The sequence below is a fragment of the Sporothrix brasiliensis genome, assembly GCF_000820605.1.
Source record: "Sporothrix brasiliensis 5110 chromosome Unknown Cont17, whole genome shotgun sequence".
NCBI classification, from domain to species: Eukaryota; Fungi; Ascomycota; class Sordariomycetes; order Ophiostomatales; family Ophiostomataceae; genus Sporothrix; species Sporothrix brasiliensis.
The window spans coordinates 3,119,103-3,146,188 of record NW_024467136.1 but is presented as its reverse complement, the minus strand read 5'-3'; the positions used below and the strand labels follow the sequence as shown (position 1 = coordinate 3,146,188).

The window sequence follows — 27,086 nt, the reverse complement described above, 5'->3', positions numbered from 1 at the left end:
GAGGCGGTTGGTGGGAATCCCAATTAGCACTCTTTCATCTGCCCGGTTCGCTGGCTCTTCTCCGTCAGTATGATGCCGTATACCTGCTGCAGACACAAGCTTCAAGTTCGTTCCTTCTTAGTGCCAAATTCCATCCCGCTCTTTCCCCTCCTTCATGATGCGCTTCTTCGCACCTTCCGTATGAATTTCTGCCCCCACCCTCGCTCTTTCCTCTGGGCTTTTCTCGGTTGCTCTCTTCAACTGCCAGCTCCTGCCTCCTGGCCTCAATTCCTCGTCGAGGCACTTGCCAAGTTTTTTTTCTCCTTCTTTTTGTTTCTGCTTTTTCTCTCCTTTGCCGTTTTTCGCATTCCATTTCTTCTGGTCCTCTTTGCCTCATCCTCGTCCCTCTTCACTGTCGCTCAAACGGGATTTCGTCATTTTTCCTCATTCTCAACAGCGGTCTGCACAACCCTGGACCTTGCCCGAAGGCGGGCCCCGGTTATCCCCCGTTCGGCGGCCCCGGTTTTATTTGGCCTCCATTTTCGTCTCTTCTATTGACTACTTCGCTTCTTTGCCTCGCCCACAACCTCATCCTTCCCTGTCGCCCCTCACGCTCGACTTGTCGATGCCAGTCTGCCCCGTCTCGTAGCTCCGACCCTGTCTCTCCAACTAGCCTGATTTGATTATCGAAACCCGCTTTTCGGTTTGTCCTGTATCGTTTCTTGTCGAATTTGACTTCCTCAACCTCCTCGTGTTTCTACGTACGGGAGGTACTCTCACACTCAACTCATCTTTTGTCGTCTCGCAGCACTGGCGCGCCTTACTTCGTCCTTGGAATCCCCAAACAGAGTCGACCTGTTCAACTGACCCGGAATTAGTGCCTGTACGAGGACGGCAGACACAGCAACTTGCGTTGCTGCCTTGACCGCTCGACCTGCAGCGGCCTGTCCCATGGGCCACATCTCACGAATGCTCCTGTCTTTCCACTTTCTCAGAAGTCTGCTGGCCGACCATTTCCCCCCCTCCATATCCCTGTTGTTTTTGTTCCAATAGACTCGTGACTCTGCGGAGAGGAGCTTACCTTGACGAACCGACCGTGATCTTTTCCACCAGTTGATCGTTTCCACAAGTTGATTGTTTCCACAAGTTGATCGTTTCCACAAGGTGGTCTGTCTTGAATGGCACGAGAAGTCGTCAAAGTCACGAAAAACTGTGCAAATATCTGTGCTAAAGTCCACCCCTCCCCCCCTCCTCTTGCAAAACAGCGGTGTCGTATCATCTTGACATGCAACGGCCCTCTTCTTGTGGGATCGATAGCTACCTAAGATAACTTGGTATATCATGTGGCCATGTGGCCTTCCATGATGATGTTATCTGGTACCGACAGATGCGGTTACGTTTTTGCCCTTCGATAAGCCCTTTCGCCGGCACAGTGCCCAGCGGACCACGTCCACTTTTGACCGAGCGCCGTTGTCGCATCATACTTTGCTTACAGCGTATACTCAGTACGAAGTCCATGTTGGATCTGCGACGTTCGTTGAGCTGAGGTTTAGTTCGAGTGCAACATGCTGACCTGGCCCCGCTCAACGCCAACCATGGCTCAAGATGAAAAGTGTTAACGAGTTAAGTGCGTTAGGCCATGCAGTCTCAACGACGGATTGCTCAGTGTTTCTTCTTACCCTGTACGCTGCGGAGCATATTATTTGTTGGACGATGCAGTTGTAGTGAAGACCACGGACAATCCCGGGCCTGTTCTTCCTCCTAGCAACACCTTGAGATTTTCCTCTTCAGTTACCCCAGTTCGTTTCTTCTCATGCATTCTTTTTCACATATGTACATCGTGGTTCTTGGTCCTTTTGCTTGCCCTTCGTCTTTTGATTCTTTACCTTGTTCCCATTTCATCGCCGGTGTCAAATTCTTTCATTTTTGTTGGCCAATGAGTCTCTGCCCCGATTCCATATTCTGGCCGAGATTTTTTCCTATCGTCCTTTTTTTGTTGAAATCCCGCCCTTCTGCCATTTTTGTGCCCAGGCCCGCCCCCAACCTGGGGTGTCCGTACCCTCGGTTCGACTCACTCCTACCCTCCTGTTTGTATGTGCATGGGATTTGGTTTCCTGGCGGGTTCTTTTGCCCCAATCCGGCGGCCATGCTACTTCGTCATCTCGTCACCGCACATAGCTCGCTACCGTCTCCCCGTCGGGCCAGCCTGTTGTCTCTTCTCACCTTTACTTTCTTTGTTGGCTGACTTTCCTGCAATGGGGATATCCCGAACTGTCCTTCAACACCACTCTCCTTTGGGTCATTGTGGACCAACCCCTCCGCCCTCTGCTCTCTCTCCCCTTGCCACTGTTTCTCTTATCCCACACACTTCCGCGCCGGTTTTACGCTAAGGCCGCATAATGGACCGCATATCAAAGTCTACCACAGAAATTTGAGTCCAGCAGAATGCAGCTAGACATGCATGATCAGCGTTAGCCTCACGTCTCCAACGAAAAACAAGGTGCGCAGGATGACCCAAGGCGGCACCCAAGAGAGGGCCAGAAACGAACAGGATACGTCGTTGACAACGCACCGGACCGTTCTGCAAGGTTGGTCTAAGATGTTGAACACAGCCAACCAGAGGCCAATGCGGTCAAATCATCTGCAAAACCAAAAAGGATCTCCCTCGTAGTGCGAGGGAGCAGCATCCTTACGTGTCAGAATCCAAGAAAGCTCAGAAAGAACCAGAAATGGTGAAAATCAGCCAAGCACCAATGATGGGGTGTGTGGCGACCCCAGACTTGCTGCAGTGCCGTCCTTTTTACAATCAGTCTCGTAAACGACCCCCAAGGAGAACGGGAGGTAAATAACTGCTCATGTCAGTGAGGTGAGCAGGTATCTCATTTGAGGTCATTGGTCTGATAATGGCGCATTCTCGTGTCCTACCCTTACATGGCCCTCTTGAAGGACCTCGTGATGGAGTCGTTTATCGATGTATTTGATTTTCTGGTCTCTTTATTTCCGTCTGTCCGTGTATCCCTTCTCGTGTATGATTTGTGTTTTGTCATGCTTTGTCGTACTTGTTCTTGCTCAGCCGTACCCGCCGTCGGATGTTCTTCCTGGAATGGTTGCCGGCAGTGCGGATCCCGGTGGCGTTTCTCATATTGTGTTACTATTGTCCTAGGCATTGTGATTTTGATTTTGATTTGCCGTTGGTTCCGACTCATTTTCTTCATGTTGATGATCTTGCTCCTTACCTTTGTTTGCTGTTTCACACATTTCTCCTATAGGTGCTTTGAATTCACAGAAGCTGGTTCGTGGTGATGTACAAGCATGTCGATCTTGATGCCCGTCTTACTCTACCTCCTTCCCGACCTCGGCTCTCACCGTCCCTTCAGCTTGATTACGAACTGGGCTTCGGCTTCATACCCTACGACGTCGTACTCCGGGACGGGGACTTTTGATTTTCTTCACCGTTGCCGTCTTGTCCTAGTGCATCTCGTATCTCTATCCCCTTTCCATTCTTCCCCGTTTCTCTCCGCTAGGCTCGGCGGACGACTGAACTGGGCGACAAAAAGACCCCTCATGGAACCTTTTGTCAAGATAGAATTTTGTTGTCTGTTAAGACTGGTAGCCTATGAGCCTGCCCGCTCGTCCAGGGGGTTTATTTAGTCTGATGGAAGTGGCCGTACATCCACATCCAGAAGCGGAGGGGGCGTATGTATAAGTGGACCCTGCTTCGTGCTCTTTTCCTCTTTTGGCCTTATAAGCGGCACCGTTTACACAAATCCAACAGGAAGCACCATTTTGGTATCTCCTTCGACGAGGACGCCCACCGGGACTTGCATACCCACTGCATACGCCTGTTTTGTCTGTCTCTGTCCCACCGGGTCTCTGCCCATCGAATGAACTCGTGCCATAGCCCACTCCAATGCAGCTTTCCCTCTTCACAAGCTTCATGGTTTGCCACGATCTGTTCATAGGCTGCCGGTAGCTTTTGTAGCTTGGCCGTAGCTTGACCATACATTCCCCACCAGAGCACGTATCATGCATCAGGCTCAGGTCCAAGCTCGATGCGTTGCTCGTTTTATTCTCCAAGGCCTCCTAGCTCTAGCTTCTCCCTTCAGTCTTGACCTTTGCTGGCTCCCACCCTACGTTGATTCCTTCCATCTCCCCGGTGCTTCATTGTCTCGTTTTCGCCTTCCTTATATCGTGACTGTCTTCTCTCTCACCTTTCTTTCACCATCTGCTCACTTTTTTATCTTATATCTCTCAGAACTCCCTCACTCTTCGTCGCTATACACCGTCACTTCTCGTCCTCCTCCTTCTCACCTTGTACTCAGATTTTGGATCTTCTTTGTCTAGCGTTTGACCTTTTCTTGCTCTTTTATTTCAATTGCCTTCCCCCTCCTCCCCTCCCCTCCCAAATCTTATTTATATCTCCGTTTTGTTCCCATCTGGTTGCACCTTCTTCACATCTTTTACTTCACATCTACAAGTCAACATGGCTGAGCGAAGAAATATACCGGAGCCTATAGCCGTGGTGGGAAGCAGCTGCCGGCTCCCCGGTGGCGCGTCGACACCGTCAAAGCTGTGGGAACTTCTCAAAGAACCGCGGGATCTCCTCAGCGAGGTGCCCAAGAGCCGTTTCAATGTCCAGAGCTTCTACCATCCAGACGGCGAGCACCACGGTGTAAGTTAAAAATCACCTTACGGACTATACACAGATACGCATTTATAGACGTTTTACTGACAAATACAATGTCCCTTTTCGACCAATAGGCCACTAATGCCACGCAGTCGTACTTTCTCGACGAGTCGGAGGACGTGCGAACATTCGACTATAACTTTTTCAACATCAACCCACGCGAAGCCGAGTCCATTGACCCGCAGCAGCGTATGCTTCTCGAGACTGTGTACGAGGGCATGGAGGCGTCGGGCTACTCGATCCAGAGCCTCAAAGGCTCGGATACCTGCGTGTTTGTCGGCCAATCGTCGGATGATTATACGGCGATGCTGCAACGCGACCTGGAGACCATTCCACACTACTTTGCCACGGGCGTGGCAAGGTCCATCATGTCCAACCGGCTGTCGTACTTCTTCGACTGGAAGGGCGCATCCGTTTGTCTGGACACAGCGTGCTCGTCGAGTCTGATTGCGCTGCACCTGGGCATCCAGGAGCTGCGCAATGGTACGTCCAAGCTGGCCGTGGCTGCTGGCGTCAACCTCATTCTGGGGCCTGAAGTCTACATTATGGAGTCCAAGGTGAGCACCGCCCCCTCGATCGCAGTCAGGTTTTAAAAGCCCAGGGAATCTAACAGTCTCTAGCTGCACATGCTATCACCCACGGGCCGTTCACGGATGTGGGACGCCGGTGCAGACGGTTATGCTCGCGGCGAAGGCTGCGTGGCTGTGTTCCTCAAGACACTCAAGCAGGCTCTGGCGGACGGCGACCACATTGAATGCATCATCCGCGAGACGGGCATGAACCAGGACGGCCGCACGCCCGGCTTGACCATGCCGAACCCAAGCGCACAGTCGGACATGATCCGCGCGACGTATTCACGGGCCGGCCTCGATATTACAAAAAAAGAGGACCGCTGCCAGTTCTTCGAGGCCCACGGAACGGGCACCAATGCAGGCGACCCAGTGGAAGCCGAGGCAGTCTACAATGCCTTCTTCACACGTCCCCCAACCACAGGGTCCGGACCAGCAACGCCCATTGCCACCGACAATGACGAACGTCTGTACGTCGGCTCGATCAAGACTGTCATCGGCCACTTGGAAAGTGGTGCTGGTCTTGCAGGTTTTATGCGGGCGTCGCTGGCTGTACAGAACAGCATCATCCCGCCTAACATGCATTTCAACACACTCAACCCCAAGATCGAGCCATTTTACCACCGGCTCTGCGTGCCGACGCAGGCACTTCCTTGGCCCAAGCTGCCGGATGGCGTGCCGCGGCGTGCCAGTCTGAACAGCTTCGGTTTTGGCGGCTCAAATGCCCACGCCATCATCGAGAGCTGGGAAGGCGCACCCGAGAACAAGGACAACGTGTCATCCAAAGCTGGAACACAGGACGCGGCATCTGATGTCCCCCTTGGCCCGCTTGTCCTGTCGGCCAACTCGCAGGGTGCTCTTGTGGCCTCTGCCTCTGCACTTGCCGAGTACCTCGAGAAAGAAGAGACCAACGGCGCCAGCACATCTCTCGGCGACCTCGCCTGGACGCTGCAGAACAAGCGCTCCGAGTTTGCCTACCGCGCCTATGCAACAGGTACGACGCGTGCCGAGCTGCAGGCCAGCCTTGCGGCCGGTCTCAAGGCGGTCCAGAACGCCGAGGCCGCCTCGTCGAGCACCAACTCGTTTGTCACCGCGGCCCTGCCCGTGACTGCGCAGCTGCCGCCACGCATTTTGGGCGTCTTCACAGGGCAAGGCGCGCAGTGGCCCGCCATGGGTGCTGCGCTCTATGCCCACAGCGCTCTCTTCCGCCGCTCGCTGCAGCAACTCGAGGCATCGTTGGCCCAGCTCCCCGTCGAGACCGACCGTCCTGCGTGGTCCCTGACGGCCGAGCTGCTCAAACCAGCCGAAACGTCCCGCATCCGCGAAGCCACATTGTCGCAGCCGCTATGCACAGCTCTCCAGATTGCACTCGTCGACCTGCTGCGTGCTGCCGGCATCGAGTTCAGCGGTGTCGTCGGCCACTCGTCGGGCGAAATCGCAGCCGCCTATGCCGTGGGCTATCTCTCGGCGTCGGATGCCATCCGCATTGCCTATTACCGAGGCGTACACGCCGTCAAGGCTCGTGACGTACCCCAGCCGGGCAAGATGATGGCCGTCGGCATGTCGTACGAGGCGGCCGTGGCCTTCTGCGGCAAAGGTACGCCGTTTGAAGGCCGTATCGTGGCCGCTGCCAGCAATTCGCCTTCGAGCACGACGCTCTCGGGCGATGCAGACGCCATTGACGCGGCCGAGGTGCAGCTCAAGGCAGATGGCGTGTTTGCGCGCGCCCTGCAGGTCGACACGGCGTACCACTCGCATCACATGCAGCGCTGCTCTGAGGCGTACCTCGCGAGCCTGCGGCAGTGCAACATTTCCGTGCTGGCGCCACCCGTGGCCCCGGATGCCGGATTCGTGTGGTTCTCGAGCGTGCATGGCGCCGACGGCCGCAGCATCTACGAGCCAGACACGTTCCGCGACACGTACTGGGTCGACAACATGGCCAAACCCGTGCTGTTTGCGCAGGCACTCGACCGCGCAGCCACCGAGTCGCACTGTTTTGATATGGTGCTGGAAGTAGGCCCCCACCCGGCGCTCAAGGGCCCCGCCAGCGAGGTCCTGCGTTCGGTCACTGGTGTGGACCTTCCGTATACGGGCGTGCTCGCGCGTGGAAGCAACGACCTGGCCGCTTTTAGTAATGCGCTGGGCTTCGTGTGGAGCCACTTCCAGTCACCTGCCACCGTCGTCAATTTTGAGGCCTTCCGACGTGCATGCGTTGGCGACGACGGCGACCACACTGGAAGCGCTCATGTCCCGACGGCCCGCCCGCCCCGCCTAGTGCGCGACCTGCCCACCTACGCATGGGACCATGACGTGCCTCTGTGGAAGGAGTCCATCCTGTCCAAGAAGTACCGCCTGCGCGAGGACCCTACCCACGAGCTGCTCGGCTCCATGACGTCTGCCGGCAACAACCAGATGATTCGCTGGCGCAACGTCATGAAGATCACCGAGCTCGAATGGCTACGCGGCCACGTCTTCCAGAACCAGATCCTGTTCCCCGCGGCCGGTTACGTGTCCATGGCGGTGGAAGCGTCCATGCACTTGGTGAAGAACCAGGCCGCCCTGGCGGAGCGTGGGCTAATCGCCCAGATTGTCGAGCTGCAGGACCTCCACATCCACGCCGCCATCACCATTGACCCGGACGCAGCGGGCACCGAGGTCATTTTCGTGATCCGTGTCGTGGACCAGCCGGACGCAGGCGCAGACGCCACCTCCCTTGTGGCCGAATTCAGCTGCTACAGCGGCAGCGTCGACGGTACTACGACGGACGCCGAAAAGGTCAATTTCACCGGCCGTGCTGTCGTAGCCCTGGGCCCTGTTGCCGAAGCCGACCCCACGGTGCTGCCGGCACGCGCGCCGCCTGTGCTGCCCATGTCCGACGTCGACACCACGCGTTTCTACAGCGAGCTCGAGAAGATTGGCCTGCGGTACTCGGGCGACTTTGTCTTTGAGTCTGCCCAGCGCCGTCTCGGCCTCGCCACCGCCGTCATCAACCGCCCGGCCGCCAACGCCGACCTCATTGTGCACCCGGCGACACTCGACGCTGCTTTCCAGGGCGTCATGGCCGCCTTCTGCTTCCCCGGTGACGGCCGCATGTGGACGAGCTACCTGCCCACGGGCATCCGTACCGTTCGCGTCAACGTGGCTGCTGCCCGTCTTCGCCAGCAGGAGCACGCCGTCGATCCGGCCAATGTCTCCCAGGCCGTCGCCGACTGCTACCTGAGCGATGCCACGAGCAAGGTCATCGCCGGCGATCTCGACCTCTTCAACGCGCGGGACAGCCGCTACTGCGAGCTGCAAATCACGGGCCTCACTTGCTCGTCCTTCACCAAGCCTGGCCCCAAGAACGACCGCCAAACGTTTTCGAAGATGGTCTGGCGCCCGCAGGTCGCGTCCGGCATCAGCCCCGAGGACCAGCCCGAGGTGCTCGATGCGATGTTCGAGCACATCAACACACTCGACCGCACCTCGGTCTACTTTTTGCGCCGCCTCATTGAGCAGGTGTCCGAGGAGGAGTTTGCTGCGGCCGAGTGGCAGTTCCAGAGCGTGCTCGGCTGGGCCAAGAACTACCTGCTGCCCAAGATCGACTCGGGCCAGCACCGCCGCCTCAAGCCCGAGACCGCCCACGATACCCCCGAGATGGTCGCGGAATGGGTGCAAAAGTACGGCGACGGCGTCGACATGGAGCTGGCTTGGGCTGTCGGCACAAACCTGCCTGCCATGGTCCGCGGCGAGGTCCCTGTCCTGCAGGTTCTCATGGAAAACAACCGCCTCAACCGCCTCTACAAAGACGGTGTAGGCCTCGACCTGGTCTACCGCCAGTTCAACACCCTCATCGCGCAGATGAACCACGAGCATCCCGGCCTACGCGTGCTTGAGATCGGCGCCGGCACAGGGGGTGCGTCGGTGGGTGCTATCAAGGCCATCTCGCCGCACTTCACCTCGTACACGTACACCGACATCTCCCCCGCGTTCTTTGAAAAGGCCAAGACCCAGTTCACGCCCGAGGAGCTCGCCAAGATGGAGTTCCGTGTACTGGACATTGAGCGCGACCCCATTGAGCAGGGCTTCGATCCGGAGGGCTACGATCTGGTCCTGGCCTCCAATGTACTGCACGCCACCCAGTACCTGTCGCGCACCCTGGCCAACTGCCGCAAGATCACCAAGCCCGGCGGCCGTATGATCATTATTGAGATCACCGGTGACGCAGTGTACACCTCCTTCATCATGTCGGGCCTGCCAGGCTGGTGGCTTGGAAAGAACGATGGCCGCATCTACGGTCCGCTTGCCAGCGAAGCGCACTGGGACGAACTCATGCAGGGCGCCGGTTTCTCGGGCGTCGATGTGTCGTGCAGCGACCTCGACGATTTCTACGGCCTCGTCATGAGCACACAAGCCGTCGACGACCGCATCGCTCTGCTGCGCGAGCCGCTGTCTGTCGGCACATGGGACCGCGCGCCGGCTGCCGTCGCAGCGTCGCCGATGTCCTCGCTCGTTCTTGTTGGTGGCAAAACGCTAGCTGTCAACCGCGTCACCCAGACCATCCGCCGTCTCCTGCGCCCGCTGGGTACCAATGTCGTGCTCGTGCCAGACATTGCCGAAATTGGGACGGTCGACCTAGCCAATGCCGCTGTTTTGTGCCTGGCCGACCTCGACGAGCCCATGTTCAAGTCCATGACCGAGCCCAAGTTCAAGGGCATGCAGACCATGATCCTCGAGTCTGCTGCCCTGCTCTGGGTCACGAAGAACCGCCGCACCGCCGAGCCCTATTCCAACATGGCGGTCGGTATGGCGCGTGTCATCGCCTTTGAGTCGCCGCATCTGGTCATGCAGTTCCTGGATGTCGACAGCTTTGTGGGCGGCTTTGGCAGCCAGGGCACCACTGAGGCCACCCTCTTCGCCGAGGCCCTGCTGCGCCTCGTGTACCTTAGCAGCCCTGACTTTGCTGACGTCTTCTGGGTCCGCGAGACAGAAATGTGCATCGAGAATGGCCGCGTCTTTGTGCCTCGCATTATGAATGACGATGAGCTCAACGACCGCCTCAACGCTGACCGCCGTCCCATTGCCAGAAAGCTGCTCCTCGATACAGCCGAAGGAGCCGGTGATGTCGAAATCGTGCAGGAAGCCGGCCACATGCAGATTCTCGAGTCCGAGCCCTTGCACCTGGCCCCCAGCGCCAGTGGTACAAAGGATGGTGGTCAGCACCGTGTCAAGCTGCATGCCTCGTCCCTGTACCCGTTCCGAACCCGCGACGGCACGACGGTCTTCCTCGGCATCGGCGCCGATCTGGACGATGACAGCAACCTTGTGCTCGTCGCCAGCCCCGAGAACGGATCTGTTGTCCACATCACAGCAGACGCCATTCTGGCCACGCTACCTGCAGATGGTCGCAAGGCTGAACTTCTCCAGCAGCTGCTCCTTGATGTTTTGGCCGAGAGCCTCACGTCTGACATCGAAGGCACACTGTGGATACACGGTGGTGACAATGCCCTTGTGGACCGCTTGGTCGCCAAAGCCAAAACCAAAAGCGTCACGTTGGTGGCCACGACTACGGCCGCCGCCAGCCAGCGCCACCCCGTGCAGGCCACCATCCACCGGTACGACAACGAGCGGCGTGTTCTCGCTCTGCTCCCTAAGGGTCCTCTAACTTACGTGAATCTCGATGTGTCTCTTGAGGTCGAGGTGATTAGTCGCATCGCGAACAACACGTCAACCCTGACGACGAATACGACCGTGAATGCAATGTCCCTGTTCAAGGTCTCCAAGGCCGGCAAAGCCGTCTCACTGAACATTTCATTGTCGGAGCTGGTGGCTGTTTTGCGGGATGCAAAAGCTTCTGGAACGGCAACGTCAGTCACGGCCGACGGCATCATTGGTATCGAGAACGTGGCTGACCTCCCCACCGCCAGCTTGCCCCCTGCTCAGGTGGTCAACTGGACCACACCATACCCCGTCGCTGCACAGGTTTTCCCCACTGCATCGCTCAACCTGTTCAAGGGCGACAAGACGTACTTCCTTGTTGGCCTAACGGGTGCTCTGGGCCTGTCCATCTGCGGTTGGATGGCCGACCGCGGTGCTCGCCACATCGCTATCGCCAGCCGCAACCCGCAGGTCGATCCACATGTGCTCGACGATTTCCGCCGCCGCGGTGCCACTGACATTCGGGTCTATGCCCTGGACGTCACCAACAAACAAGATCTGCTAGACGTGCATAAGCGAATCTGCGCCGAGATGCCGCCGATTGCCGGCGTTGCCAATGCCGCCATGGTGCTGCGCGACAAACCCTTCAACAACTGCTCGCTCGACGACTTCACGTACGTTTTCGGTCCCAAGGTTGACGGCAGCCGCTACATGGACGAACTGTTCTCGACTCCCGGCGAGCTCGACTTCTTCATCTTCTTCTCGTCGCTCGCTTGCATCATCGGCAACAAGGCCCAGTCCAACTACAGCGCCGCCAACATGTACATGCACACGCTGGCGACCCAGCGCCGCCAGCGCGGCCTTCCCGCCTCCGTCATTGACATTGCCATGTTGCTCGGCGTCGGCTATGTCGACCGCGCCCTTAGTCAGTACGAGGCCCGTCTCGTGGGTATGTACGGCTACATCGGCCTGTACGAGACCGAGATGCAGCACATCTTTGCATCTGCCATCCTGGCCGGCCACCCCGACTCGGCAGTCTCCCGCAGCCGAGGCCACAGCACACAGATCATTACTGGCTTGCCGCACAACGCCGCCACGCGCTTCCCCACCAAACCGCTCTTCTCGCACATCCTGCAGGCCGAGGAGCAGGCCGCCGCCACCACCGGCGGCAAGGCCGAGCTGTCCACGCGCGTGCTCAGTCAGTTTGCGGATGCTGCCAGCAAGGGCAACGCCACGCTGCCCATCCTCGAAGCCGCCTTCTCGCGCAAGGTCGAGCTCATCCTGCAGCTGCCTGCAGAAAAGATTGAGACAAAGGTGCCCCTCATTAAGCTGGGAATTGACTCGCTCGTCGCAGTCGAACTGCGTTCGTGGTTCCTCAAAGAGCTCAACATCGACATGGCCGTTCTCAAATTCCTCGGCGGCTCGTCCATTGCTGACATCTGCCGCGACGCGCTCGGCCAACTGTCGTCGCTGTCGTCAATCTCTGGCTCGGCCTCGGCAACCACGCCCGCGTCGCCCTCGCTGCCCTCGTCGCCGTCATCGACGACGCACATGCGCACACCAAGCTCGTCCACAGACGGTGGGGCCGAACAATAAAGCGTCATATTTGGCACCCAAGTATTTATTACCCAGCTCATGTATAGGACACCATAAAGACCAGACCGCTACGCAACGTGGCTGTAGACGAATGGGAAACGAAGAGAATAGAACGCATACGGGGGTAGATGAGAGGTAGATGAGAGGTAGATGAGATCGAAGGGAGACTTACAGACAAAGAAGAGAAGTATTGCAGAGACCGTCAGATTGTACCTTGAATGGGTCGGATTAGTGTCCACTCCAGGTCGTTGCACGGAGTATGGCGTTGTTGATTTGATTCATTTTTTTTTTCGATATTTTAATTCATCAGTTTGTTACTCCTTTGTGAAGCTACTGTTGTCGATTGAGTTGGGCTAATGTTGCGTGACGTTTTACAGTCTAAAAATAATACAAAGCTGAGAGGGTATTGGAGACTAAAAAACCGGAGAAGGGCCAGTGGGAACAGTAGGTCTGCGAGATCCTATTTTGTCCTGTCCAATGTAACAAAGGCGGCAACCACCAGGACGGAAGCGACTGCTGATTGTGCCCAGGCTTGGTCTCTGTAAGTAAAAGGCAACCGTGTTTTAACCGAATAGGATGTTCACGTGATTGATATCGGAAGCTCAAGCCTGTCAATGTGACGTTTTCTAGCGGCTCCTCTCCCGAATACAAAACTGTAATTTTACTTTGACTAGGGGCCCCACAAGGCGGCGGTTGGGATTTGGGCCGTCAACCGCGCGCCTTCCTTGTCGCTCAAATTAGGCTTGGTGGGCAGGCGCGCGCCATTCCTTCCAAGTCTCTCCTTCCCCTCGTTCGTTCTCTTTTCGTTTGGCGTTCCCCCACTGCCCTACCTGCCGTTTTTGGCCCTGCAGAACCTCACCTTGACTCTCTCTCTCGTTTTCATCTTCCCCCCTTTTCTTTCTCACGTCTTCTCCCCCTTCCTACATCTCCTCCTGTAACGTCAATCCTCACCCCCGTCTGGCTACACCTGTGCGACCAAGAGAAACGCTTTGCTTGCGCCATCAGTTGTCTCTGCCACCCCTGCTCGCCAGCCAATCTGCGAGTTTGCGACAGCGCGAACTTGACCCCTCGTCTAAACCGTTGCGCACGCCTATTGTGAAAGAGGCTCGATAGACAACCGGCCAAGAACCGTTTAAAAACTCCGGGTAGACACTCGATCATTCGAGCAACGTATGCACCAGATCGCAAGGACCTATCCGATACGAGCTCCACGTTGGCCGAAATAAACGCGGCGCCACCTCAGCCTTCTCCCCCGCGGCTCTCCCTGGGATAAGCCTCAAAGAAGCGGCAACGCCAGCTATCTTTGCGACCCTCCACACTTTCCAACCTCCGCCAAACGATCACGACGTGCCAGTCTTCACCACATCACCCTGCCGCGCATCCCACAGGACTCCGCAACGCTACTGCACCTGCCCTGCACTGCTTGCAGTTTATGATTTATTTTTGATCTGGACTTGCTCGATCCGCGGGCCTCGGTTATTTTTATATTTTTTGTTTCCGTCGGACGCGAAGGCACTTGCAAACACATCCTGCGTCTGTGGCAGACCTTCAGCTTTTCATTCGGAAAGGGATCTGGAGCTGAATCTAACTGGCGGGCGGACGCAAGGCACGTTCTAGTACATCTGGCTAAATCCTAGTCGAGCCTTTCACGCCCGGTCCGTACAGATCTCGCCCATACCATCTTGAATATCATACACGCACACCAGACACCAGCTCGGCTTCAGCCTAGTATCAACTCTCGATACGCCCGTGCAACACTGCGGCCGACGCTGCACTGCACATAATTTCTCAAGGCCATTCGCGACTGCTGCGGTTATTCCATTTTAGCCTAGATTTTCATCTTGTCTTGGGATACGTCGCAAGCCATTCGACGAGACAAATAGACCCAGAAAATATCCAAGGTTTGTCCTACTTTCTCTCCGATGTTTCCGACATCTCCAGCCTCGCCAATCCGTTCTTATTTCACTCTCATTATCCTGCATGCCGTCTGTCCAGCCCGATCTGTTCGCTTTGCGAACCCCGTCTTATCAAACACGGGATGTATTATGTTGCACAGTATCGGCCGGTAACTTCCCGGCCCCACAGGCAGCACAGCCTCACCTTGATACTATTTTACTCTGTTCCCTTGTCGGTGATAGTCTCATCTACCCCCTCGAGTCTTGACCAGCGAGATGCGGCATCCTCTAGGCCTCGTCCCTAGTGCCCATAACCATGTCAAGGTGGCCCGCCAGTGCAGCGATTTGGTATCGCCTTTTGTTTTTCTCGTGTTTCCAGCGCTTCTGGTGCTTCCTTACCTCTTTTGTCCTTTCCTCACTGCGGGTTCGCCTTCTGCCCTATGGTCGATCGAGTCGCGGGCACCAACGGTCCCATTTAGTGTCTCATCTTCGTGCCGCGCGGCGCCCTGATAGGCCCGACGACTGTTGTACAGCGCTGCCTGTCAGCATTTCTCTTCTCTGCACAGCCCCGCCGCACCACTAGCACTGCCACAATAATTACAGTTTCCCACTCCCCACTCTCTTTGCGACAGGCTGACTGGCAAATCTGCCCAAGTCTGCCTCGTCCCGATGCTTTGCGTTTCCGTCCGGCCCCTTCCTATGCATGCCGCGACCGGCCAACTGGAACCAACCTGACAACAAAACCACAGGCAAAAGCGCAGCAAATACGCTCCGTACACGAAGCGTCATACCAAACGACCACTCGCGCTCGTCCTCTTACCGTTGCACCCCCCCCTGCTCCCGCAATCGCCAAGCGATACCGTCGACCGCAAATCGTACAACGCACTGCTGTTCGTGCTGGTGCGCTGCGAATCTGACCAGGGTCCCGCATTGCGTCCCAAGCAGCACAAAAGTCTCAAACCGATACCCACCCCAGAACAAGAATAGAATTTGGAAGACAAGCTAGCCCTTCTCACACGCATATACACACCACGCGCCACACCAAACGGAGTGCACCATACACTGTTCGCATACACAACCTAGACATATACCCAAGTGCAAAGCCCTCTACTGCATCTTCCAGCATGGACCAGATACAGCCTTCCCGTGGCCGGTCGCCTGCCCCGGTTGATCAACAGGCTCTAGATATAAAGCAAAGCCACTCTCCATCGCACTCACCTGCCCGCGCACTGGATGTCAATTACCAATCCGCCGTCTCCAACTCCAACTCTATCGGGTTGGGTCTAGCTCTTGACTCGTCATCGCAACCAGTCTTCGACACATCACAAGCTCAAGCCAACCTCTCTGCCTACAGCGGTGGTGCAGCCAACTTCCTTGCTACAGCAACACCAAGTCTTCAGCAGCAGGACCTTGCCTTTGACCCCAACATATCCTTCGCTGACCAACTTAAGGCTGACACTGCCGGCTCATACGGCCAGGGCTTCCTCGACCCCCAGCAAGCGTTCCCCAACGAAGACTTCACCATCTTCCCCACTTCGTCGGCAGACCAGCCCCCTACCCCTCTGTTTGACCAACAGCAACCACAGCACCAGCAGCAGCACCAGCAGGATACCTTTGTAAACACAGACATCAACACCATGGCTACCTCACAGGCACACCACAGCCCTACCCCGCCGCACTTGCTCGGCGTGGACGCCCTTGCGCCGGGCTCGGCACACCAGTCACCATCCTTTAACAACCACCAGTTTATCCAGCCTGTCGGCCGGCACTCGCGCAACACGTCATTGGCGCCGGAGGCGGCGCTCATGCACGACTGGAATGCGCCGCACTTCCAAGGCCATCGCCGTACCGCGTCAGAATACTCAGATGCATCATCCATTGGCGGCCATTCGCCATCCATCGTCGGGCAGGACAGCTTCACTGAGTCCATCCAACACCAGCAGAGCTCCCCCATGCTGCGCACAGAAGAGAATGGTGATGTTTATCAAGAGCTGCACGGCATCAGCAGCTTCAGCATATCGAGTGGCTTTGTGGGACGCAGCCCATCTCACAGCCCTGCCGTGTCCCCGCGCATTCAGCCTCAGTCCGTGACAGACGTGAACCAGGTGCCGGCCAGCTTTATTCTCCAAGCACCCACCGACGGCGCATACGCCTCATACTCATACGGCGCCGTCTCTGGCTCCGAAGCTTTCCCTCAGCTGCCGACAACCAGTACCGACGTGGCACAGGCTATTCCACAAATCGCGCCCACAATTGAGATCGACTTCGCGCCTACAACAGTCGCGTCGAGGGGCATATTTGATGGCAAGCCCATGATTGACACTGACGCCCTCACACCTCCTGAGCAACGTGGTACGTACACCGAGATTTTGCATCCCAGACGAAAATGCAACGATTGCTAACATGAATCGTTTAGGTCGTGCCAGACGCCGTGCCATTACTGACCCATATAGTGGAGGTGCATCGCCCAACGTCAGTGTCAGCAGCCTGTCGCCGAATGTCGGTTCCAGCCCGCGTTCGGATGCTTCGCGGTCTTTGTCGCCGCTCGAGCGATCTGGAAGCGCTGTGGCTGGCAACCGGCGCCGACTGTCGACGTCCGCTGTCCCGAACAACATTATGGCCCTCCGTCTAGCCGACCCCGAGTTTGCTGCGGCAAACTCTAGCGAGGCCGGTGCAGCTGGCGGCGCAGTCTCGGGCGCTGGTACAAAACGCGCACAAAAGCACCCGGCGACCTTCCAGTGCTCGCTGTGCCCGAAGCGCTTCACACGCGCCTACAACCTGCGCTCGCATTTGCGCACACACACCGACGAGCGCCCCTTTGTGTGCACATTCTGCGGAAAGGCCTTTGCTCGCCAGCACGATCGGAAGCGCCACGAGAGCTTGCACAGCGGCGAGAAGAAGTTTGTTTGCAAGGGTGATCTCAAGGTGGGCGGCGAGTGGGGTTGCGGTCGCCGCTTTGCCCGTGCTGACGCCCTGGGCCGCCACTTCCGTTCTGAAGCGGGCCGCATCTGCATCAAGCCGCTGCTGGACGAGGAGTTCATGGAGCGCCAGCGTGTGTGGCAGGAACAACACATGCAGGCACAGGCAGCTGCGCAGCAGAATATGATGATGGCACAGCCGCCGTCGCAAATCGACCCGAATACGGGCTATCCAATGGACGCTGCGGGCAACTACGCTCTGCCAGCGGCTCTCTTGGCACAGTACCCCGCACTCGCGCAGGTCAACTGGTCGCAGGTTGACATGAGCGGCAACGGTTCGGGTATGGAGGACGACATGAGCGGACGCAGCAGCTTTGATGCGAGCGACTTTGACGACGCCGACGACGGTGGATATGTCTCTGGCCCGGGCACCGGTTTCGGTGAAGGCAGCATGGCTGAGAACTATGGCGATATTGGATACAATTCAGACCTCGGTGGCCAGTAAGAGGTCAGCGGCTAGCTGTCATGCAGCAAGAGCCTTTTATCTCGTTCCTTTTTTGTATGGTTTTGATATTTTGTGGACATTTGTGGACATTTTATGACGTCGGCTTTTTTCGGCCTTTTTTTCTGGCTTTTAACGACACCCTCTTGTTTCGGGGCTCCTTTTTTGTTACTCAACGTCTTTCACGCTTGGCACGCAGCAGCTTCAACTGGGTATGACGGGATTGGTTGATAGAACGCTGCTTTCTTTGCTTATTTCCCTTTTCTTTTGGACAACCCCCTTTAGTTACATCTATATTTGGATTTTGGGCCTTTTCTTTCAGAGCTATTTGGATACTGCGCTGAGCATATCACAATCGTCCTTGCGCGATATTTTTTGTTTGGCGATATCTCTTTTCAGTTTGTGCTTCAACGGTCTGGCGGAGCTGTTTCTTTCTTGCGATACATTCTGCGTTAAATCAAGGGGAGTTGAGGGGGATCAAGCCATATCGATGTCTTGTTGTGTTCAACGTGTACTGAGCTAAAGTAGTTTTTCCATAGATCTGGGATCGTTAACAACAGGTACCTCCTTACCTTGGCGCTAGTTTACGTGCTCCATTGCAGATGAGGTGCTTTCTTAATTCGGGGACTTTATCTAGCGGCGGCGCTGTACTTTTTTGTGCTGATTGGTAAGGCGAGACGGTTTCAAAAATACGCGCATATAATTAAAAATCAAAGCCTTTTCAATATGCTATTTGTTTATTAATTTATTTTCTTTTCAAAACAGAAGAAACTAAAGTAGAACGGAGAAAGAGAACTGAAGTACTCGAGAAACAAATCCAGCAGCAAAACCGATACAGAAAATCGTACAGTCTCTTCGTCCCCGCATCCAATCGCAGTCCATTCCTAACCTGTAAAATGGTTTTGGACGGCCTGACATCTACCCGATGCAATCATGATAGACTGTCTTCTTACCCAAAAATCATCTGTTTGCACGCCCAAACGGTGAAACTGCAATTCAGCTTATTCAACCCCCTGACTTTCTCCCGTAAATTGATGCAGCTGTCGTGTAAATAATCATCGCACCTCCAGTTGCATCATCTCTCGCCGATTTAGTACTACGTCATTGGCTGGTTGTTAGTCAGCCATCCACGAGGAAGCCCAGTGCTAGTCTTAATTGGGAGAGATTCACCCCGCAGACCAAAGCTCACATCGAAAGAACGCCTATCACAACGACGGTTCATCCTTTTGCCGTGCCATGCAGACGAAACGGCGGGGTCGCTTGCGTCTCGTTTCCAGCAGGTTTAATCATAATTGCGTCTACTCCTTCTGAGAGTGGCCGCGGGCAATCAGACAGATATCAAGTTAACTGGACCCTCCCAATGACCTGAGAAAGCACATATAGAAAGAGCTGCCCCCTCGCTCGCCGTCCGTTTTGTAGACGAAAAGAAAACTTAAAGGTGTCAACGAAACGCAATCTTCTGTTGGGAGACCTCGAAAACTATCTCCTTCTATTCTCAGTATGCTCCTTCCCTCCTGCCCTGGACAAATGTCTTGACCCTGCTTCGCTCTTTCCCATGGCACGACTAGCCTTCTAGACTGCCTCCACTTCCCATGTTGTCCCCCCTTTTTGACCTCCCCCGCCGTCTGCGCTTCTTCAACGTCATGGCCAAACCAAGAGTCCTTTTATTCTAACGCAGCCAACTCCAGATCGAACCGTTACACGCTGAGCTTCACTCCACGCTCCTACAGGACTACTCTTGTTCAAAATGTCCTCGTCCATTCCTCCCACTACCCGGGCCGTTGTTGTCCGTGGGAAGGGCGACATCGCCCTGGATCCCGCCGTGCCAACGCCCAAGTTGCGGGATGACTACGTCCTTGTCCGCACGACCGCTGTGGCGCTGAATCCCACGGACTGGAAGACGGCCGACCTTTTGATGGGCGGTGACCCGACCGGCACGCGTGTGGGTTGTGACTATGCTGGCGTCGTTGTTGCGATTGGCGCCAACGTGACGAAGCCGTTCAAGATCGGCGACCGCATTGCCGGCGCTGCCCACGGATCGTACGTTGCTAGCTCCGAGCTATTGCGATACTGGCGATACTGAAGCTATGGCTTTGCTAACGACAATCAACAATGTAGAAACCAGGTGCAGAAGGAAGACGGTGCCTTTGCCGGCTACATTGCCGTCAAGCCAGACCTGGCTATTAAGATCCCTGATTTCTTGTCTGACGAGGATGCTGCCAGCTTGCCAGTCGCAGTGACTACTGTGGGCCAGGGCTTGTACCAGGGCCTCAAGCTGGCCTCGCCTGAGAAGCCGCTGACGACGCCCGAGAACATTCTCATCTACGGCGGTGCCGCGGTCACGGGCATCCTGGGCATCCAGTACGCGAAGCTGTCGGGCTACCGCGTCCTGACCGCAGCGTCGGCCAAGAACGCCGAATATCTCAAGTCACTGGGCGCGGACGTGGTCGTTGACTACCACGACACGGACGCTGCGCTGGCCGAGATCAAGAAGGCCCTCAACGGTGGCGCGCTGCGCTACTCCTGGGACTGCATCTCGTACCCTGAGACTGGGGCGTTCTGCGCCAAGGCGATGGCACTCACGCCGCAGTCGCTGGCCAGCGGCCCAGACAGCCTGCAGTACTACCAGTTGCTTGCCAACCCGATCGAGAAGCTGCAGGAGATTGACTCGCGTATCGGCGGTGGCATGTCGCTGTACTACACGGCGTTCGGCGAGGCGTTTGAGAAGTGGATGCCGTTCGAGGCCAACCCGACGAACTTCCAGTTTGCCCGGCAGTTCTGGGAGTCGACGCAAAAGCTGATCGACGGGGGCAAGATCAAGCCGCCTCGGGTGTACGTTAACCAGGGCGGCGCGGACTTTGAGGGCGTGCTGAACGGCCTCAAGGACCTCAAGGCTGACAAGGTTAGCGGCGGCAAGCTGGTGTACACCATTAAGCAGTAAACGGCATCTGGGGGGTGTTGGATCAAAAGACGGAAGAAATTTTCGTTTCATTCTACGCAAGGAGACAAACGGCTACACAGTTGTCAAGATTGTACTCGACTGGATGAAATTACCGCGCTAGGAAAACAAGAATGATAAAAAAGAATACGGAATACAGAAATCAAAGCAGAATAAGCCTGTCCGCAAACATGTGCAGACCATGTTGACCAGGGATTCCCAAACCCATTGCGTATACAGGAGGATATATCTTGTCTCGCTGTCATATATTTGCAAGCAAGTACAGAATCGAAGACGACGAGGACAAAAGAAAACAAGCAAAGCTCTGAAACACAGAAAACGAATACAGAGAAATGGACGCTCTCACATATACACGTAACTGGCCTTGGCTTGTTCCGCATCAGCAAGAGCGGCCTTGACAACCTGGCGTAAGATCTCGATGTGGCCATCTCGGAATTTGCGGCCGACAAAAGGTTTGATAAGCGACCCACACTCGACGCGGGCTTCCTCGACGATCTCATAGCCCTCCCCGCTAGCCGGGAAGACAACGTCGCCCGATCCAGCTCCAGCTCCAGCTCCAGCTCCGGCTGCAACGCCAGCTCCACCAGCAGCAGCAGCAGCAGCAGCAGCAGCAGGGTTGTGGCCGTCGACGGTCGGTGGTGTTGCTGGCGGTGTTGGCGCTTGTGCGAGCGATGCTACCGCGGCGACAGGCGCTTGCGCTGGAGAGGGTGTCGGGGAGTGGCTCCGGCTCCGTCGGGCCTCGTCTCGGGACGTGCGCCCTGACGACTGTTTGGACGACTTGCTGGACGACTTGCTCGGCGGCGTAGGGCTGTCTGATGTGAACTGTCCGGCGGGCAGCACGCGCCAGGTGCTCCATACGCGCACGCCGCCCATCGCCAAGCTCCGGCACCGCACCCCGTTGGCAAACCGCTGCATCACGCACGGGATCACGACATCCTTTGAGGCGACGCCGGGCACGAGCACAATGTTCTCGACGACCTCAAAGGCGGCCAACGCCGTCCCATCCTCGGTGAAAAAGGGATCGTCGACGATTTCGGTGAGGTCGACGGGCCGGCGGCGCCAGGAGGCCAAGTAGGGGTTGGGCGTAATGAGCGGCTCGTAGCGGTGCAGGGCATCAAGGACGCGCTGGGGCTGGCACTCGGCAGGCAGCGGATACGAGAGATTGAATGTGAGGAGCGGCATTCTGGCGGAGACGGGAGAGGGTTTTATGATGGATGTGCCGACGACGGACGTGAGGTGTTTGGCGCAAATTTGTGCCTGCGATGAAAGCCCGCTCTTGGTAGAAGACGCGGTACAGCAGTCGGCAGTTTGGTTGTATGTGAGTATTGTAAGAATGCACAGACGAGAGCGTGAGAGAGGCTCGATCGTCGCGCAGTAGAGGACGCTGGCGTCGAGAGTATATAAAGGTCGACAGATTTAGAAAGTCTGCGCTGAGACACGTCGCATTGTCTCGCTGTTCGACTTGCGTATTCAATGTTTCTTCCGAGCCGGCTTGACAGCCGTCCCCTTTTGTTTCTGTTTCTTTATTTGTTTCAAAGGCTGACCCTGTCTTTGTTTCGTTGGTTCCTGGCGGCTGGAGGTTGCTTTTATGTCACTGTGGCAGAGCAATGCGCTGGGCCAGATGGGATTGGCAGGAATGATGCAAAGGTCAGGGGAAACAGGAGACAACGAAGAACTAGTAGTTTCAAGGCGAAATTCGAACGAGGTGAGATTTGTGAGCGCTGACTGGGAGTGAGAAACTGGGCGTGAGAAGAGGGGCCTGTCCTCGAGCACGATGTTTGCGATGCGACCACCCTAAAAAGGTAGCTAGCAGTTTTGTCGTAGCGGGAGGGTCAGAACGGTCGCGCCTTCCAAACCTAAACGCGGGACCCCAAAAAAGCAACAAGCGCCGGCGCAGCACTTCAAAAAAGCTTATTATGTCGGCTCAGAGGCCGCACGTGCAAGTCCATGAGATAGAGTTACAGCCAGAGCAGCTGCCCAGCCGTTTTCGTCGCTCTGCGACTGCGCGAAGGAAGCTGGCGCGGTGTCAGGCGAAACTAGGTTCTCCTTCCTCGAGTTCCTCCGTTGGCCGACTCAGAGATCCTTTCGCGCCTCCCTCTCCCCTCCTTCCCCCTTTGACCTGAAACAGGGAGCGAAGTAGTCGTCCAATTGCGGCAAGAGCGCTGGCAATGTGAACAAATAGAAGCAACAAAACTGACCCCCCCCCCTCCTCCCCCCCCAAATAAAAAGAAACAGAAAAGCAGACGTATTTCGCTTCTCATGGGGTCCTTCCAACAGATCCGTGTGTGTGGCTCAGGCAGTCCTCCACTGGCCAACTGCAGGCAATGCCTAGCCCCCAGTGGCTGCGCGTTATGCCTTCTAAATTTAGCCTTGCGTCAGCCACCTATCCGCAAGATAAAAGTGCTGCGGCCAACAGCCGTTATCAACACTTGACGGTTATGATGAACTGTGGCTGCATCGTGTTTCCGTTGTTCAAACAGGTTGAGTGCGCCTTCGTTCCAGTTTGTATGCAATGCGGCTTCTGTGTGTTCAAAAGGCATCCTGTTCATTATCCCCTGGAAGTGAGGCCCTCAAGGTATTTGGCTAAGCTCTACCAACAATTGCGAATTTGCAACTTACGATGCATGGTGTTTCCATATTTTGTTGGACGGCGACTTGTTTGTCCCATTCTCCTTGTTCAGGGTTTAATATGCGCGCACTATACTTGAACTGTTAGCCCGTTGCTCGCATGCGGCCGAATCCATCATCCCTTGCCCGTTCCTATTCCCCTCGCTGAAAGAGGGCCTTTGTGTTGCCATGTTTGTACCAATGGCCGTTAGCTTGATCCGGAGCTTCAAACAAAGTCTAGTCCACGCGGACCTATACCGGGGCCGGGACACTGGCCGGCATGTGCCTTGGTCCCGAACCGTTTTGTTTTACACACAGCCGTTTTGTTTTACACACAGCCGTTTTGTTTTACACACAGCCGTTTTGTCTCGGCGCAGCTGCCATATGGTGCCTTGACCGGCACCCGGGAGCGCCGCTCTCTCTTGGCACTCCTGCGGCCCGAAACCGGCGATAGCGCGCTCTCATGTACGAATGTCGTGTATACTTTCTACGCGTGGCTGCCTTGATGCCCAAAACGTATGTTTCTTGCATATGGGCAGGGTGTGTTGGACGCGTTGCTGCAGTTATACTATGCCATGCCCTGCCGTCGCCCGGTCTTGTTTCTCTCTAGAGAGCTTCTCTGCCACGTTGCGGGTCTTGTATGTTTTGCCTCCCTCGACGATGCACACAAAATGTCTGCCAACAGAACAGCAAGAAAAGAGAGTCCCATCTCAGCCATTGACGCATATATCCGCATGAGGCGGTGAGAAACAAAAGTCATGATGATCTCACGCAAGCAAAAAATTCTGCCGATACAACCATGTCAATACCCCTCTATTTGTTTTCTTTTCACCTGCTGAATTTTTCTACCATCCCACTTCCGCATTTCTGGTGGTAACCTGTTTGCTGTACGTCGCGTCACACTCGCGTTTTCCTGTCATTCTTTGTGGTCTCTTCCCTTCTTCATGCCTCTTCTTCGTCTTGCCTCCCCCGCCTGCATTTCCGACCTCTCCAAAACCAACCTGCCCACCTTTTGCCATGAAGCGGTGAGCGAGGCGCTATGCTGTTTTGGGCGAGCAAGCTTTGCGCCAAGCGGGAATGTGCATGAAAACCAAAGGAGCCAAACAGCGTTTGGTGGCCAGTCGACGGTCCACTGGATGGGTATTGGAGGGGACGGACGGGTTGCCATCAGAGAAAGCAGCGAGTAATGCAAAAAAGAAATGCGGGAGTTTAAACAATTGGTCTGTTTTCGGCCTTATTTTTCTCATCAAATTTTCCCAGCCACCTCAATTTTTTAATATACATTCTTTCCTGCCAGCAGCTATGCGTGGACAGCTGCAGCGCAGACAAAAATTATATTTCAATTTTTTTTTTGTTTGGGGGGGGGGGTCTTTTTTTCTCTGCGCTTCTGTTGTGTTCTTTTGCAACATTGCCGTTTGCTGTCTGCGGGGGCAATTATGGGTTCCGATAGGCAAGAGATCGATTGGACGACCCTCGGCGGTGGTCGTCCAGATGTTCCATTGACACTTCGAGTATTCTTGGGAAGCAAGTCTACCCAACTGCGGAGAACCAGGCCGCAGACCGGTCCAGACGTAAAAAGAGAGGTAGTTAATATGGCCGGCGGCACAGGTGGCCGGCGTCTACTAAATAGCACGTGAGTATGAGTTTGGATAAATAATGACAGCCGAGTGCTTGCCCTGTGATACCACAGGCTCTTTTCAAGAGCTATCAGATGTAATACGGAGTACGACATACGCAAAGCCAGTTACGGGTGGAATCGGCTGTCTTCTCATGGGCTAGGATCGAAAACCTTTGCCACGCCAAGCCTGCCCTACGAGTACCTCACAGAGACGTCGTATTATGTCGCTGCGCAGATAAACCGCGTCATGCCACTCTGTAGCAACAATGCGTTGATGGTCCACATTTTCTTGTTCCGTAGCGCACATTTCTTTGACCCCCAGTGACGTTTGTCAGGCGCTTCCGGGCGACAACACCAGATCAGTCCAGTCCGCATTGCTTGTTCAGTATGTGTCGCTAGGTGGCATCGCATGCTAGCAGCAAGTATGGGTACGGCCAGCCGCCACTAATGGCGCATCGCTGCCCAGCGATGGATGTATCAATACCCAGGTGTAGACTGTGAGAAGGCGGTGGACGAAAGGACAAAGGAATGCACAATATGACCGGGACTCTAATTTGCCACGCGGCGGTGCAGCGGCGAATAGCGACCCGTCCCGAGTGTCGTTTTGACTTGATTAGTCCAACGCGACTTCGACGCGATTTGCAGACCGCGTTTTATGATGTTCCATTTTAGGCCTCTCTGTTATAATACGAGTAAATAGAGGTCGTGTAAAAAATAAAAAGGAAAAGAATAAAGCCAAAAAAAAAGAGCGAGGCGGTCAGTCCGCAGGTTCATGTCTATGGAAGCAATGAGGAAGCGAAACAACCCAGGTCTGTCTTGTCGTTGGCGGTTCGCGCACTGCTCCGTCAAACTGGCGCGGGATGATCGCGTTTCAGCCCCTGGGCAGTCTTCGACATCGTCCTCACGACGTCGTCGTTCCCTCTCTCGTAGACATGGTAGAGGGAAGCTCGTCCCGAAGCCTGGTTCGGCTGTTTGAAGCAGCCCCCGCCACCGCATTTTTTAAGTTTTTTTTCTGGCCAAACTCAGCTGAAGTTTTCCTTACCTCGTAATTACGTCGTTCGGTTGTTTCCTTTCCCAAGATCGGCTGCGGTCGCTATCTGTAATACGACATTCTCCATAATGACATTATCTCGTCTCTGACGTCCTGCGTTCCGTGCCCCCATATTTACCTTCTGCACAGACGCCAAAGAGTCCTGTCCCGGCAACGAGTAGGGCAAGGGCAGGGGGTGGATTTGAGGGTTTCGTGAGAGGAGCCGTGTGGGAGATGGAAAATGTGATGAAAATTTTATTCTGAGACATGACAATTGAGGGGTGACGTACTATTTTTGAAGACCATAAAAAAAAAGGTAAGTTATTGAAGTCGCGACGCATCGTCAATGATGAGCTCCCTAAAATCTATTTATGACGCCCTGGTCAATTGTCTTTTATCCGTACGATCCAAATTACGGAGCATCTCAGTAGGATGCAATTAGACAGATGCAAAACTAATAAAAAACACTGAATGGAGGCAAAACTGGCAGGTGCCGCCGATAGCTCCAGGGAGAGAAACGACAACAGGGTCCTTGCCCACTTTGAGCTTCCTGGCCCTTCCTGTAAAAATAAAACAAAACGATATCGCCGGCTGTTTCCCAGACGGTTAGACTGGGCGAGACTGGGCGAGACTGGGCAGGCGCGATCAGCGCAAAGACCGCAACACAGGGAAGGAGACAGAGAGACGACATCCATAAACGGCAAGCATCAGCCAAATGACCCCCAAATCCAGCGGGTCATCCGACAACTTCCTTCTCCCTGCCAGTTGTCTTGGAACAGACGAGGAAAGAGGGTGTGCGAGGCTACTTCCTTGACCAGAGAGCCAAGTACTCTCAAGAGGCTCTGTCTCCTGCTTCTGCCTCGATTTCTCTTTCGTCCTGTTTCTTTAGGAAGGTGTGGCTGGCCGACAGTTTATTACGCAACATGTGGCCGCTGGCAGCCCCCAGTCGTATCCCACGCCCCCCGAATCATGAAGTAAAATAAAATATCTGGGAAAATAGGTACCTAGCACCAAATAGAGAGCCCACTAAGTGCCAAACGCGGGTGCCTTCCCGGCCATCCCCAGTTTCCGCCCATCGACGCAAGTAAC

At 55.5% G+C, this 27,086-nt stretch overlaps 4 protein-coding genes across 4 annotated transcripts; all 4 read left to right on the top strand.

Annotated features, from left to right (window-relative positions):
* Positions 1-4,462: 4,462 nt before the first annotated feature.
* SPBR_02162 (uncharacterized protein) lies at positions 4,463-12,468 on the top strand (the record flags this gene model as incomplete). The annotated part of the gene is made up of 3 exons (XM_040760465.1): positions 4,463-4,651; positions 4,741-5,223; positions 5,287-12,468. 3 exons carry the CDS (start codon positions 4,463-4,465, stop codon positions 12,466-12,468), a joined length of 7,854 nt encoding a protein of 2,617 aa, XP_040620925.1.
* Positions 12,469-15,487: 3,019 nt separating this feature from the next.
* SPBR_02428 (c2h2 type zinc finger domain containing protein) lies at positions 15,488-17,786 on the top strand (the record flags this gene model as incomplete). The annotated part of the gene is made up of 2 exons (XM_040760731.1): positions 15,488-16,715; positions 16,780-17,786. The coding sequence occupies 2 exons, from the start codon at positions 15,488-15,490 to the stop codon at positions 17,784-17,786; spliced, it is 2,235 nt and encodes a 744-aa protein (XP_040620924.1).
* Positions 17,787-19,530: 1,744 nt separating this feature from the next.
* On the top strand, positions 19,531-20,724 carry SPBR_02925 (zinc-binding protein oxidoreductase ToxD; the record flags this gene model as incomplete). Its single annotated transcript, XM_040761228.1, has 2 exons — positions 19,531-19,823; positions 19,902-20,724. 2 exons carry the CDS (start codon positions 19,531-19,533, stop codon positions 20,722-20,724), a joined length of 1,116 nt encoding a protein of 371 aa, XP_040620923.1.
* Positions 20,725-21,160: 436 nt separating this feature from the next.
* On the top strand, positions 21,161-21,817 carry SPBR_03247 (uncharacterized protein; the record flags this gene model as incomplete). Its single annotated transcript, XM_040761550.1, has 2 exons — positions 21,161-21,194; positions 21,303-21,817. 2 exons carry the CDS (start codon positions 21,161-21,163, stop codon positions 21,815-21,817), a joined length of 549 nt encoding a protein of 182 aa, XP_040620922.1.
* Positions 21,818-27,086: the final 5,269 nt, after the last annotated feature.